The 16,308-nt window shown below is 43.9% G+C and overlaps 1 protein-coding gene across 1 annotated transcript; it reads left to right on the top strand.

Annotated features, from left to right (window-relative positions):
- The first annotated feature begins 4,100 nt into the window (after positions 1–4,100).
- On the top strand, positions 4,101–14,476 carry srd5a1 (steroid-5-alpha-reductase, alpha polypeptide 1 (3-oxo-5 alpha-steroid delta 4-dehydrogenase alpha 1)). Its single transcript, NM_001292432.1, is given in 5 exon segments — positions 4,101–4,454; positions 6,283–6,449; positions 10,113–10,214; positions 10,351–10,501; positions 13,845–14,476. Coding segments are annotated over 5 exon segments (819 nt in total). The 5' UTR covers positions 4,101–4,122; the 3' UTR covers positions 13,912–14,476.
- The last annotated feature ends 1,832 nt before the right edge of the window (positions 14,477–16,308 follow it).

Here is a 16,308-nt window from a genome sequence, read left to right as displayed (position 1 = left end):
AATACAATTTATTCTTATATAGTACCTTTCATGCCGGGAAGACGTCCCAAATCTACTGATAATTCCGGCTGGGCATCAGAGCTGTGGGTGGGAACCGAGGGAGATCAGGAGAGGAAAGATGACCATAAGTGCAGTCAAAGAGATATGTTTTGATGCATAACGTTGAAAGAGGGTAGGGAGCAAGTTGGAGGGATCTCTAGCAATTTCTTCTAATTTCGAGCTTTACTTAAAGCTTCAAAATTTCTACTTGCATTCTCTAGGCCTTTTTGCATATTTAATACCAGCTATAACTGAATTTTGGCAGAGAACCAGGAAAAACTCCTTTATTTATTCAGGTAATATGTTAATACATCTTTAAATCTGAAAGAGGTTGAAATCTCAAATCATTTGAAATATTAAATATTAATGATCATCCTTACATTTAGTATATTACATTTACATAGCGCCTTTCATGTTGGAAGGATGTTCCAAGGTGCTGAACTGTCAGGATTTGGACCTAAGCGGGGGTTGGGGTCAGTAGGGGTGGAGCGCGGGGAGGGTAGGGTTACGAAGGTGACTGAAAGCGCATTCGAAGAGGAGGCTTTTAAGATGTGACGAAGGAGTCGAGGGAACAAGCCAAAGGGACTGCAATGGAGTCCCAAACGGTGGAGGCAGAGAGGCTGAAGGCCCGATCACCGATGGTGGGGTGGGCCGGGCGAGGCATGTGAAGCAGAGCGGAGGGAGCAGACAGGTCGATATGCAGTCAGCAGGTCAGAGAGGTAGGAAGGAGTAAGGCTGTAGAGAGCTTTGAAGACGAGGATGACGATTTTTGAACTCTATCCTCTGGTGGATGGTGAGCCAATGGAGCCGTGCGGGGGTGAGAGGGTCACAGAGCCTGGTGCAGGAGAGGACTCACGCTGCAGAGTTCGGAATGATATGCAGCTTGTGGAGTGTTGAAATATAGTGACTATCACCTCAGGATACATTGGAATATTGATAGCAGCAACCAAATGTTCCAGATAAATTGGGGCTTAAAAGTAGCTTTGCTGGACGTGTTAAGGTTAGCTTCTGATTAAATTTCATATTTACATTTACATACATTCTTACATTTCATATGAGAAACAAGCAGGCTGTGGAAGGCTGCCAAAAAATTGTCCACATCTCTCTCTGTGCAAAGCAGCTTGCAAAGGATGGGGCCTACCTCTATGACCAGGGGAGGTGGAGTTAGAAAAGCATAAAAGATATAACTTTGAAATAGTTGAAGTTGTGTAGAGGGTCAGTGCACTTCCCAGTGGAATCAATATTGATTCTACTGTATGTATATGTACATGGATGAGGGAATTTATCTCCAGCAAGAAAGAGACCATTAAGAGGGAAAGAGGAGTACTGAGTAATATGATTTAGATTCTGTCTGTTGCCTAGTATATCTGTATAAGGGATACAGTGTAGTTGATTTGTCTGTTCAAATGTAAATAAAACCTATCTTTGAAAGTAATGTGGTGTCAAGTAAAATTACCTACAGGAGGGAAGGGTTGGGAAGGCCAACAAGCAAGAAGTTGGTGTAATCGAGCCTAGATTTATTGATGTAATTTACTGTGAAATGGAGCGACTGTGTGTTTGGGACCTTGATTTAATGTCTCATCCAAAGGACTGCATCTCAGATAATACAACATACCCCCAGCACTGAATTGGTCCAGCCTGACTATATAAGTTCTGGATTTGCTACAAATAGACAGTCATCATTATTATTATTAAATGTACAGTCACAGCAGTTTACAATTGGGAAACATTGCGGTTATATCAAATGTAAGGATTACTATTATTTTAAAGCTATTATGAATTCTGTTTCAACCACTGGTTTTAGTAGGACATTCCAAATTTCAGAGACATGATGAGTCAAAGGACTTCCTTCTGTGCAGAACATGTCACTGTTCCTAATGTTTAGGTCCCTGAACCTCTCAATTGTTTTGGTAATGATCTTAAATTTACGTCCTCTAGTTAGTGACTCACCCACCAGAGGAAATAGTTTCTTCTTATTTACGTTATCAAAACCGTTCATAATTTTGATGACGTATATCGGGTCTCTGCCTATCCTTCTTTGTTGTACAGAAGACAGCTGTGGTTTCTTCTCATTGCTTGTATCATCTTAGTCACTTCTCTGTAATCCTGCACTCTCTCTGTTACCTTGACTGCCTTCCTAATTCAATGCGAAATTGCATATCCATGAATAGAATTTGAAATGTAGTTTGAAAAACTATTAAGTGTTGGTTACGTGGCTCGATCCATCAGTGTGCGTACACCTAAAACAAAATTCAGTAAAGGTCAGTGTGAGGCAATGTAAAAGCTGTGCATTGCAGCGTTATAATGATTTCCCATTTGAGGTTTACGATTTGTAGTGCAAGATCTCTGGTCATACTTTAGGATTTTTTTTTAATCAGTCAGGAGTGAAAAGATCACAAGTGAAATTCAGATGAAGAAGGACCTTCAGCTCAATGTTTCTTCACCAAACCATAATAATGGTTAGAGCATGTTAAAATCCCGATTGCGATGTGCGATTGCTCTTAAAGACCTGAAAAACTCAACACGGAGTCAGTGCGGTAAACATCCAAAAAACGCTTTATTTCATATGAGGTGCAGAGCGGTAGCAACAACTCTCTCAAGATACTGCTCCCCACACTGCACACCAGATAAAAACATCTGACTTTTATACAGGTTCCATTTTCCCATAATTGGATGTCTGTTTCTTTCAGAAAAAGAGATATGGGTCCCGGGTTCCTTAGCACAATAACATATACATCGACAGTTGCAAACCAAAACAAAGCTGAGCTTACACCAAATGCGAAAACATGTTTTGTCTCATTGCCTTTGCCTATTCTGAAACTTTTGCGATTGCCCAAAGATGAACGACATTGCCCAAAGATGAACAACATTCCCACACTTTCCACAAGCGCTCGCCTCGCAAACGAGAGGACCTGGGTTCGATTCCCGGGAGGGAGAAATGTTGGGCAAGTTTCCTTACGCCCACACGCCGCCCTTTACCCAGCAGTGAGTAGGAACCCTGTTGTTAGTCAATGGCGGATGGCCTTTCCGGGTGTAACAATCACTTGGGAAAAATGCGGTCACTCAATCCATGACCGTTTGTGGGACACCTCTGTGCGAATTGACTGCCGCGTTTCGCCCACAAAGTGCGCGGTCACTTCACTTTGCAGCGTATTCTGTGAAGCGCTTTTGGCGCCACCTCAAACGCAAGGAATATTATCGTAATGGCGTCAAGTGGAGGAAGGTGTGGACCGAACGTACAGCCACTAAACTGACAGCAAATCCGGGCCGAGTTCTTGGGGACTCCCCGAGACACAGTGGCGAGGAGTGCAGTGCAGTGCAGTGGGTGACCTCTCTGCGGCCGCTCACACACACCACCCGACCCGCCGCTGCTCTCCACATGACGCGCCCGGGTCCGGCCCGGCCAGCGATTGGCCCGACTCCCGGTCAATCACAGCCGCCCCGCCTCCTCTGGCCGAGGCGCCGCTTCCGATTGGCCGCCTTTCGTGTCAATCTCCGCGTGAACCACCCTCCCCCACGCCCTCCCGGAGGCCCCGCTTCCGATTGGCCGCCTTTCGCGTCAACCCCCGGGTGAAGCCCCCGCCCGCCCCCGGGAGGTGCCGCTTCCGATTGGCCGCCTTTCGTGTCAATCTCCGCGTGAACCACCCTGCCCCACGCCCTCCCGGAGGCCCCGCTTCCGATTGGCCGCCTTTCGCGTCAATCTCCGGGTGAACCACCCTCCCCCACGCCCTCCCGGAGGCCCCGCTTCCGATTGGCCGCCTTTCGCGTCAACCCCCGGTGAAGCCCCCGCCCGCCCCCCCAGGAGGCGCCGCTTCCGATTGGTCGCCTTTCGCGCCAACCCCCGGGTGAAGCCCCCGCCCGCCCCCCCCGGGAGGCGCCGCTTCCGATTGGCCGCCTTTCGCGTCAATCCCCGGGTGAAGCCCCTCCCCCCCGGGAGGCCCCGCTTCCGATTGGTCGCCTTTCGCGTCAATCCCCGGGTGAAGCCCCTCCCCCCGCCCTCCCGGTGGGGGCGGTGGGTGTCAGGAGCCGCGGTGTCGCCGCCGTCTCCGCGCGCGGTCACCATTGGCAGCCCCGGTGCGAGCGATGTGCTGCTGCTGCTGCCTGTCCGCCCCGGGCTTCCTGGGCCCGGCGGGCGGGGACGGTGAGCTGCTGCTGCTGCGGCGCCTGTCGTGGCTCATGATCCTCACGGGCGCTGCGGCTTTCCTGCTCCTGCAGTTCGTCGACTTGCCCTACGGCCGGTTCGCCTCCAGGAAGTTCGGCTTCCCGGTCCACGTGAAGCTCGCCTGGTGCGTGCAGGAGGCCCCGGCCATGGTCCTGCCGCTCTACCTGGGGCTCTGCAGCGCGGGCAGCGCTTCCTCCCTGCAGCGGCCCAACCTGGTGCTCCTGAGCATGTTCACCATCCACTACATCCACAGGTAAGGAGGCTGCGCGCATGGCCCCCCCTCCCCACCCCCTCACCCCCCCCACAGCCCCCTCTCCACCCCCACACACACATCACCACCCCCACACACACCCCACACCCCCCTCTCCCCCCACACCCCCCTCTCCACCCCCACACCCCCTCTCCACCCCCACACACACCCCACACCCCCCCCCACCCCCACACACACACCACCACCCCCACACACCCCCCCACCCCACACCCCCCCACCCCACCCCTCTCCCCCCACACCCCCTCTCCACCCCACACACACACCACCCCCCCACCCCCACACCCCCCCCCACCCCACCCCTCTCCCCCCCACACCCCCCCCACCCCACACACACCCCACACCCCCCTCTCCACCCCCACACACACACCACCACCCCACACACCCCCCACCCCCCCCCCACCCCACCCCTCTCCCCCCCACACCCCCTCTCCACCCCACACACACACCACCACCCCACACACCCCCACACCCCCCCACCCCACCCCTCTCCCCCCCACACCCCCCTCTCCACCCCCACACACACACCACCACCCCCACACACCCCCACACCCCCCCCACCCCACCCCTCTCCCCCCCACACCCCCCTCTCCACCCCCACACACACACCACCACCCCCACACACCCCCACACCCCCCACCCCACCCCTCTCCCCCCCACACCCCTCTCCACCCCCACACACACACCACCACCCCACACCCCCCCCCACCCCCACCCCTCTCCCCCCCACACCCCCCTCTCCACCCCCACACACACACCACCACCCCCACACACCCCCACACCCCCCCACCCCACCCCTCTCCCCCCCACACCCCCCTCTCCACCCCCACACACACACCACCACCCCCACACACCCCCCCACCCCACACCCCCCCCCACCCCACCCCTCTCCCCCCCACACCCCCCTCTCCACCCCCACACACACACCACCACCCCCACACACCCCACACCCCCCCACCCCACCCCTCTCCCCCCCACACCCCCTCTCCACCCCCACACACACACCACCACCCCCACACACCCCCCACCCCACACCCCCCCCCACACCTCCCTCTCCCCCCCACACCCCCTCTCCCACCCACACACACCCCACACCCCCCTCTCCCCCCCACCCCACACACCCCACACCCCCCCACCCCACCCCTCTCCCCCCCACACCCCCCTCTCCCACCCACACACACCCCACACCCCCTCTCCCCCCCACCCCACACACCCCACACCCCCCTCTCCCCCCCACCCCACACACCCCACACCCCCACACCCCCCTCTCCCCCCACCCCCCACCCCCTCCCACCCACACACACCACCCACCCCACACACCCAACACCCCACCCACCCCCCCCCACCCCACACACCCCACACACACACCTCCCTGCTTCCCCGGTTAGCGTTAGGCTCCACCAATGTTAAGGATTCCAAGACACTACCCCATGTGAATGGCACTATGTTTATGCAAGTTGTTGTTGTATGTGGGTTAGCTAGCAGTATAATTAATATTGTTTAACAAAATTTAGTTAAAGATATTTGTTTCTGGATCAATTTTAATTCGTTTTCTACACTGGGTTCCCATTAACTCAGAGCTGTACTAATCAGAAATGCGATAGATAGCGAGAAAATGAAATAGAGCGGTTTAAATGTTACTGATGCCAAAATAAAATTATGAAAAACAAATCATTCCCACAGCACGGATTTCTGGCATTCCAGTGGTGGACAACCTATTCAAACATTCTTAAATATGACGTGCTGTTATACACTGTTCTGTGTATTTTTTTGTTTCTTTAAAAAAAAATCAACATTTTCTATTTTTTTTCAGGGCATTTATGTTCCCCTTTTTAATTAGAGGAGGAAAGGCAACACCTTTTATTCCATTTATATTGGCGTTCACATTTTGCGTTTATAATGGATATCTGCAGGGCAGATACCTAAGCAGGTTTGCTATTTACCCAGCAGATTGGATAACTGACCCACGTTTCCTCACAGGTAATCTTAATTTGCTTTTTTAAAACATTTGTTTGGGGGAGGAATGAAGGACTGAGCGGACCAGCCATACATCGGTCTGGCTCAGTTTGTAGCACTCTCGCCTCTGAGTCAGAAGGTTGTGGGTTCAAGCCGCATGTCGGGATTTTAAACCCATATAGTCAATGCTGACACTCCAATGTAGTTTGAGCTGTGTGCTGCGTTGCTGGAGGTGCCATCTTTTGGATGAGACATTAAACTGAGGTACTGTCTATCTGTTCAGGTGAATGTTAAAGTCCCAAGAAAATATTTAAAAAGAGAAGGGAGTTTCTCCTGGTGTTGAGGCCAACAATCCCCAGAATGAACATTCAGTTCCTGGTGCAAATTACTGTGTCTTTCCACAAAATACATGTCACTACATTTTTACAGTTTGTTCTGTGAAGCACTTTGAGACGTTCTCCTGGTGTGAAATTCCCTATATCTAATGTAAGGATTTTTATTATTATCATTATGAAGCTGAGGTGGCAGAAGTACAATCCAGTAATGTTTTTATTTACAGCTTGTTAACTTGCTCAGTATAAAATGGATCACATTATTTTTCCCTTTCCAGCAAATTCACCAAAACTGATGTCGGAGGAATCTGACACAGTGGGTCTGGCTAACAGCTGACAACATTTTATTACAACAGCAGGTGGCGCATCACAGATACCAAGTTAGTCTGCCAAGGTTTCAAATTTAATACTGTAATATGCTCTCCAGACATTTATACATAAAAACAACAACTTGCATTTACATGGTGCCCTTCACGCCGGTCGGTGTCTCGGAGCGCTTAAGAAATGCAATCAACATGATCACTAAGGGAAGGAGTTGATTAAAATCAATAGAGTTCTGTGTTTCCCCTTTATTGTTGCAGGTTGTAGCAGAAAGAAAGCTCTTTAATTTTAATATTGTTGGCTGATATAGAGCAGCTTTTATAAGTGATTCTGTACATTCAGGGGTTTAATCACCTGCTGCTAAAACTGACCAGTGTGTAGGTCAAAGGCAGAAGCACAAGAAGTGAGCAAACATAATGGTCGCTGACAGTTCCTATCCTTCGTGTAGTGATGGTAAAAGTACTAATCTGGTGTGAGGAGGAGGAAGGCTTTGGGTAGGCAGTCAGCCTACGTCTTACATAGATGGCTATATCTTTTGTCTGTTGCTGAATTTTGCTTTTGACACCACTATTTAGCCTACAAAAGATTCACATCACTTGATGGTAATTACTGTGAAGTTCTTTGAGACATTTTTACATGATAAGGTGATATAAAAGTATAATTCTTCCCTAACAATCCTTGCATTTAATATAGCACATATAAACACATTTGTTCACAGCCTATATGCTATGTAATATGTATTGCAGTGATGTGTAAGCAAGTTGTCAAAACTGGGGAGAATTTTAAAGATAAATGTTAAAAATTTTATAAATATTTGACTTAAAATGCTTGTGTGAATCTCTCTGAATTTACAGCATTAATGATTTTGATTCCTCAGTGTATGTTGGCTTCCAATTGAGGCCAAAGAACACCTTCAGGCTTGAGTAAACCTTACAGTTCAGCGTCCGTGACTGCCAGAGGTTTATTGAAAAACGGAGCAAACACTTACTGGCATGGAATCTGCACGCTGCTTTTGTTGAATGTCTAATCAGACAAGAGCCTCTACAGTTTGAAGCATGGCACCAACCCTCCCCCCACCTTCCAAATTAGGAGTGTTGTAACAGCATTGGGACCAGACACAAATCAAATGTTTGCACTTGTGGTACATTTTTGCTGGTGGTTTTTGCTGTGCCGAGAGCAAAGCCGTCTTCTTACCCGTGTTTAAAAAAAAAATAGCACGCAAGTAGAACTAATGTTCAGAATGCTGAACAGGAGATTGAATGCGGGAATGCTGAACCGTCAGGCTGCGAACATTGTGGAAAACATTTTCGTAGCGAATGGAATGCAGAGTAGCAAATCAGTTCTGATGGTGGATTTTTTTAAGCTCAGGCAATAAGTGGAGGGCAACTCAAACTACGTTTAAGGGGTTCTAAAGTACGAACGACTTGTCCATTTGAACCACGTCCACCTAACGTGGTTGAATTATTAGGTGAATACAGTATGCAGATAATTTTTTGTGCAATTTTGTGTTAAAAATATTTTTTTTCCTTTTTAGTGTGTTGTGAAATAAGTGTAACCTGATACTACGGCAGTTCAAATCAAGGGACAGAAATTGCCCAATGGGAAAGTTCAAAGAGGCTTGAGGGTACAAACTAACTTGTTGTTCAACATATCTAAATAGTATGAGGCAACAATAAATGGGACAAACAAGATGTTGGGCTACATTGCCAAATCAACTGAGTTCAATTCACAAGTTTGCTCAAGCCTTACAGCACCTTGGTCAGACTGTTGTGCCCACTCTGATATAAGTTGGCTGCCTATACTCCAGAGACAGTACAGAGAAAAGCAATAAGGTTGAACATTAGTACGAAGAGGTGTCAGGGATGTCTACAGGGCACATAGATCAGATGTGATGCCCGACATGCATTCAATTTGGATCTCGTTGGGGTTGAAATGCTTCCAAGAAGATGACCTGACAAAGCCGGCCAGGGTTGTAGTAAACCAAGCCATTGTGTTAACTGGATTGTTAATGAGACTTAGAGGTGTAAGAATGTTCTCAACCGTGTGAGCCAGGTCTTCAATGAATAGCACACTATCAGATGTTATCGGATGATTCTTGGTATGATTAATTTTACCGTTACTCACAAATTAATTTCAGTAGAGTAAAAATGAAACAGCAAAGTAATTTCTTGCAGAATTATTCACGACGTGAGCGCTGATGGTGGTGTCCTTACACGCCTGGTCAGAAGCTGTTTAAATTATATCTTTAAGAATTTAGCATGTTTCTATTATACAAGTAAGGGTCTGTGGGCATCATTTTTGTTTTCGCTCTTAATTTAATTTTCTGTGTTTTTATAAATGGGAAATGAGGGGACAAAATGCTGAAAAGTGTGATTAATAATAAAAGAGGGTGATTTCGAAAGATAATTAACAGTGACACAGACACAATGAGCTGGATGGTACATTTTATGCAACGGGTTTATGTTTCCTATTCATTTTCATATTTATCAGGAATTGTACCTTTCATCAAATTTCATTGAGCAGTTTGTTTACTTGTTTTGGGTGATACTATAAAATAATAATAATAATCCTTACATTCAACTGTGCTTTTCATGTTGGAATGGAATCTCAAAGACCTTCACAGAATCTACTTCATAGGGTACATAAAAATGCAGGTCACAGAATGCACAGGTACATCATTTTGGGTTACTTAACTGAAAATAAAGGGATGTCTGCTAAACAATTTATTGTACTCTGCTAGCCCCAATAAAGATATATTATTGGCTCCAAGCATTGCAACATTACAAGTATTTGGTTCTATTAACCTGTACTTTTCTTCAGTGCCTTACTTGAAGCCAACTACAACTGTTATATTCCCTTGTTGGCTATTCCATGTTTCTTAACAAAACATACTGTTGCCAGTTGAATGTTTTTTTCCCACAAATTTATTTGTCTATTTGCTGCTTCTAGTAGGTTTCATTCTCAAGTGAAAAATGGAAACTGAGCAGTTGAGCAATTTGATGAAATAACATTAAATGCAATTTCTTGTTCTAAGGTTTGGCAGTGTGGCTTTCTGGATTGTTACTCAATGTTACTTCTGACCACATCCTCAGAAACTTGCGTAAACCTGGAGAAACAGGATATAAGATCCCAAGGGGTAAGTGACGTTTCGATTTTCTTCTCTTCCTTTCACATACATACACACACATATACACCATCTGTTAGGCCCTTATGATTTGAAAGAAAGGATTATTGTTGACTTTGTAAAATTTAATGCCTCTGATGTTTTATAGGAGGAATGTTTGAATACGTAACTGGTGCTAATTTTCTTGGAGAGATCGTGGAATGGACAGGATTTGCCATAGCTTGCTGGTCGCTGCCAAGTGCAGCGTTTGCTGTGTTTACATTTATGGTTCTTATTTCTCGTGCTTCGCAACATCACAGGTAACTTTAATCCAGTTTAATTTTGGATGATTCAAATTGGTTTATGTACGAAGTGAATATCCACAGTCGATTCTGAAGTACGTGCTCTATATTTTGCTTACAAAATACTCAGTCAATATACTTTACAGTTTATCCTGTGAAGCAAAAATCTTTTTGCCGCTAACTGAAGAGCAGCATTTGCAGAGGCCTGAGAGCAAGTAATTTTCTGACTGGCTGGAATAGGAATGTGTGTGGAGGTGGACGGAGATGGAAAGGGATTTCATACTTTCAACAACCAAACAAACTAGTGTTCCTTTCTAATGCTTCACAGGGCCTTTTAGATTGTGATTGTGTGGTTTAAAAATCAAATGAATAAGATAATGCTGCTAATCTTGCTGTTATGTGGGCTTTGTTGCTCTCTCTGAAATTCTTGGAGGTGATGATTCATGACATTGAAAAAGAAAATATTGACATATGGTCTGTGTTTGGATCCAAACCCCAAACAACCTACAGAATATTCCACCTTGCAGAGACACAGTGCATTTCAGTTTTCACTAATGAGAACAATCTTTATAAAGCTTTTTTTTCACATCTGCAATGATTCTAAGTTAAGTGGTGTCTTTCACGCACTAACCGGTGTCACTTCCTTCCATCAATTCACTAATCCAAAATCTGTTGTCTAATTGCCTTGTTAGATACTATAGTTGGGTTAATTGACTTGATATTGAAATTGTGTTGAACAGTTTGAATGTAAACTTTCTGGAATTCTTCATCATCCTGTTTAGAGCAAGATCCTAGAGCAGTCACAACCGAAAGATCTGAGGTCTCAAAAATAAACTGTGTTTCAGTTGTTCTCGGTTAGGTCAAGTTAAATTATAATAATAATAATAATAATCCTTGCATTTGATATTGCGCTTTTCACGTCAGGAGGACGTCCCAAAGCGCTTCACAGAATACACTGTAAAGTGAATTGACTGTATATTTGTGGGCGAACGCGGCAGCCAATTGCGCACAGCAATGTCCCACAAACAATCGTAGATTGAAAATGACCAATTCTATTATTGTTTTTTTGGAGGGATTATTATTTGGCGTGTGGAGTAAGGAAACTTGCCCAAGGTTTCGTCCTGCCTGGAATTGAACTCGGGTCTCTCGCTTGCAAAACAGCGTTTATAAATCCAAACAGACGAGGGAAGGTTGAATCTTGCCCTTCTGTATTACCAAAACCTCTTTCTTATTCAGATAATCTCAAGAACATTCTTATTTTGTATATATTTCACCTGACCCTTTTTTCTGTTAAATCCTGGAATTTTACATTTCTGTTATATAAACTGCACCTGCCAACTTTCTGCCTAAATTCCCAGCTTCTCCAGATGATTCTGCACATCTATTTTGTTCATAATTTGGATTTGGTGTTGTCTTCAAATCTAGACACCTTTGATTGTCAGCTGTAAATTGTGTCCAAAATGCATAAACAGTAGTGATCCCAATTCTTATGGTACACCGTCTGAGTTGTCTCCCATTAGATACCTCCCATTTAGCCCGATAACAAACGCATTTTATATAGAACCTTACTTTCCTTTGGGTTTCTAGTATTAGGTTCTGAATGCTATAATTTGGGATGCGCCCATAATCTCATTGCAGCAATGCTAATGGGGTAGCCTTCATTTAACTATGTGCAGGAAATAATAATAATCCTTACATTTGGTATGAAGTAAATCCCTGGCTTCTCCAGATATCCAGAACTTGGACCTAGTTGGACCAGGTCTGAAACTAAGAACACTAAAATATATATAGATGTATTATATATAATATATATATTTATATATAATATATATATTTATATATAATATATAATATATATCAAATATATATTAAATATATATATATTAAATATGTATATAAAATATATATATATTAAATATGTATATAAAATATATATTATATATAATGAAGACCTGGGCGAGACCCAAGTTAGCGCTTTGGGACGTCCTCCCGACGTATAAAGGCACTTTATAAATGTAATTGTGTTGTTGTAGTCTCCTGCCGGACACCCTCCTGGCATCCACACCCACCACTGCCTCACAGTCTGCTGGTCTTCATTGGCCAGGGATATCGAATTCAATTTTAATTCCGCGAGCAGAAGATTCCTTATTTTCTACCTTTTGCTAGCGAGATTCAAACAATCACAATGTTGGTACCAGTGTTTACCAGCATTTTTGACACTGAAAAAAGCCAGTTCCAAAAAAAGGCAGTAAATGCCTGTATCGGCATTTAATTCCAATTAGCAGAAATCTCTGTCTGTCTGGACCGGAGCTCTCACCACCTTGGCTAGGCTCGCTGGGGTTTCAGTGCAGCTCCTTTCATGTTTGGAGAACGATTCAAAGCACTTCACAGGAGTGAATTTTAAAACACAGTTAGCTTAATCACAATAAGTAAGACCAGCAAATGATCCTTTGAGGAATTTAGGGAAATTACTAATTCATTTAAGGACAAGCTTCATGACTGTTGTATACGGACAGTGAATTTTTTGAGCAATTCACAACTGCCTGTTCCTGAGAAGTGTGTCACAGATGTGATATTCTTTAATTGCTAAACGTAAATTATATTTTTTAAAAAATAAATGCTATATGTTAATCCACCGATACTAGTAGTGATGTCTTTTGTTAATGAACAATTTGCTGGAATGCCTCAATCAATCTTTGTCATCTGAACCACTTAAGTAGATTACTGCTGTGCTGATGTACTGACAGCCATTCAACATCAATTTGTTGTACCTCAGTTCCAGCAGAGGCCAAATAGCTCAATCGAAAACAACTGTGAGACCATGTGTCTTTATGCCTCTATTCAGACATCTCTGGGGTACAGAAACTTCACCTTAGTCTAGTCTCAGACTTTTTTTTCTTAGCATTCAGAACATATACCCTTTGGACAATTCTGAAATTCAGGCTTTGTTTTGAAAGTGGTTCTCTGTAGTTTTCAAAAGTGTTGATTTCGAAATAGCCATACTGTAGCCATGCACCTGAACGCTGATCTCTTTGACATGACACAGACACCTCCCATTTCTCGCCAGCTCGGCCTCAAGCTCTGCCATGGTTAAATGATTAGACGCTACCCCTCATGATGGGTGATGCATAAATGCAAGTTGTAGTTGTATATTTGTTACTTATTGAGCTTAATAAATATTGATTGTATAACCAGACACGAAATGTAGCATTTTATTTAAATACACCTAAAAGCAAAATTGTGATATGTAAAGTAATCTAACTCCACAGAAGCTGGTGTTGAATTAAAAATAGAAAACTGACTATTTTGAAATTCTGAAACAAATATCACAAACAATATGTATTTTTATATTTAATTGCAGGTGGTATCTGGAAAAGTTTGAAGATTACCCAACATCAAGAAAGGCTTTAATACCATTCCTGTATTGAAAGATCAAGCAGTTCAATGTTGGAATCACCCAGTAAGAAGTGTTGACTGTATTGTACCTAAAATCTGGTTGAACAATTCTAGAAATGCATAATTAACTTTTGTACTCAACCACTGACATCCAAATTGAAATCCTCATATTACACAGATTATCTCCGCCCATTATAACTACAAAATTGTATTGACTGCAAACAATAACATTGCTGGAAATTCCCCCCGAAACCAATTCCATTTGGAATTGCCGGGTGAGCCTCAGCCACTCTTTGCCCACTCTCTGGAACTCCATCCCGCAGTTCCTCTGTCTCGCCTCCTCCCTTGCCACCTTCAAGACCCTCCTCTTCGACCGTTCCTTCAGTCATCCTCTCCCCCCAGCTCGGGTCTGAAACGCTGACTGTCCAGCACCTTGGGATGTCCTCCCAATGTGAAAGGCGCTATACAAATGTCATTTTGTTGTTGTTGGTGTTGTCAGTGATGTTCATAAGATCGATCTGAGTGGAGAAAGTCCTACAGGGCATTCGTTCTCATGTTGCTGTATAAAATATATAAAAATAAAAAATTTGTTTACTCAATCCATGACTGTTTGGGGGACGCTGCTGTCGGACTTGAACTCACAGAAGATGACACTCTATTGTAGTGCTGGTTGTGTGTTACATTGTCGGAGGTACCGTCCTTTGGATGAGATGTTAAACCAAGGTCCTGGCTGCCTGTTCAGGTAGACGTTAAAGATCCCATAGCACTATTTGAAAAGAAAAGGGAGTTTCACTCTCCTGGTGTTCTGGGCCAACAATTCCCCAAATCAATTTGACTTTGGCTGTTTGTGGGACATTACTGTGCATAATTGTGCTTCCGTGCTTGCCTACAAATAAACTTTGAGAACTTTTGAAGTCACTCCACTTCAAAGTAAATCCTGTGAAGTGTTTTGAGATGTCCTTCCGACGTGATAAGGTGCTATACCAAATGCAAAGATTATTATTATGAAAGGACAAATAGTTATTTTCGTTTATAGGCCTGTATCTGACTTGCAATTGACTTCCTTTTTGAAAAATGGTTTCCACCAACTATCTACTCATGAGGATAAGAGGAGGCAATAATATTTATGACTATTGCTCATTTATTATTATTTTTCTAACTTGTCAGGAGAAGTACACTTAGAAATTATTAGTAAATTTCATTCATTAAAAGTGTGCAATAGATGCTTTAAGTCTATGCAAAATAACATTTTAATATTTACAATTAGGTTTTAAAATGGAACCACTACTGTATACAATTTTTATAAATCTCAGTGAAACCTAAATTTGAGAAGGACCCAATTTCATTGCCTTGTGTATCACAGAGATCATCCCATGATTTACCAATGTATTTAATTTAAAAAAGAAATGAGCAATATATATAATAATAATCCTTGCATTTGATATAGCGCTTTTCATGTCTTCTTGACATCTCAAAGTGCTTCACAGAATAAACTGTAAAGTGAATTGACTGTATATTTATGGGCGAAACGCAGCAGTCAATTGCACACATCAGTGTCCACAAACAATTGTAGATTGAGTGACTAAATTATTATTGTTTTTTATCTTGAGGGATTATTATAAGGCGTCTGAAGTAAGGAAACTTGCTCAAGGTGCTGCTCTTCTGGGAATCAATTCCAGGTCTCTTGCTTGCAAGGCGAGTGTTCTAACCAGTGTCCTGAAATATTGTAAGATGCATTTTATGGACATTGTAATCTTTTCTGGCTTGGGAAGAAAAACATATGTCAGATCTTAATGATTTATTTTTCACCAATATGTCTTGTGGATTTAAGTCCATGAAATTCCAAGTTCACTGGATGTTTTGAATTATAATAATAATAATATAATAATAATAATCCTTGCATTTGATATAGCGCTTTTCACGTCGGGAGGACGTCCCAAAGCGCTTCACAGCTTTTTTTTCACTGTAAAGTGAATTGACTGTATATTTGTGGGCGAACGCGGCAGCCAATTGCGCACAGCAATGTCCCACAAACAGTCGTAGATTGAAAATGACCAATTTATTATTGTTTTGTTTTTTTGGAGGGATTATTATTAGGCGTGTGGAGTAAGGAAACTTGCCCAAGGTTTCGCCCTGCCTGGAATTGAACTCAGGTCTCTCACTTGCAAAGCGAGTGCTCTAACCACTGAGCTACAGGACTCCACAATTGCGTAGTATACGGGTTTGCATTGTTGTTTATATTGCTTTTGAACTAAATAATCTTGGTCAACATCCACAAAGACAGTTAAATAAATATATTTATTCAGTGTTTTGGTTTACAATTTCAGGATTTGAGTTAAGCACTTCTTGGCAGTGGCAATCTTTTGTTGATATTTTATTTTTATGGAGTAATTGGTATCCTTTCCCTCATTTTATTGTATTTTTGTTTC

Source organism: Callorhinchus milii, unplaced genomic scaffold (assembly GCF_018977255.1).
Source record: "Callorhinchus milii isolate IMCB2004 unplaced genomic scaffold, IMCB_Cmil_1.0 Scaffold2, whole genome shotgun sequence".
Taxonomy (NCBI): Eukaryota; Metazoa; Chordata; class Chondrichthyes; order Chimaeriformes; family Callorhinchidae; genus Callorhinchus; species Callorhinchus milii.
Note: the sequence above shows the minus strand (reverse complement) of the source record. Positions and strands in the feature narration are given on the sequence as shown.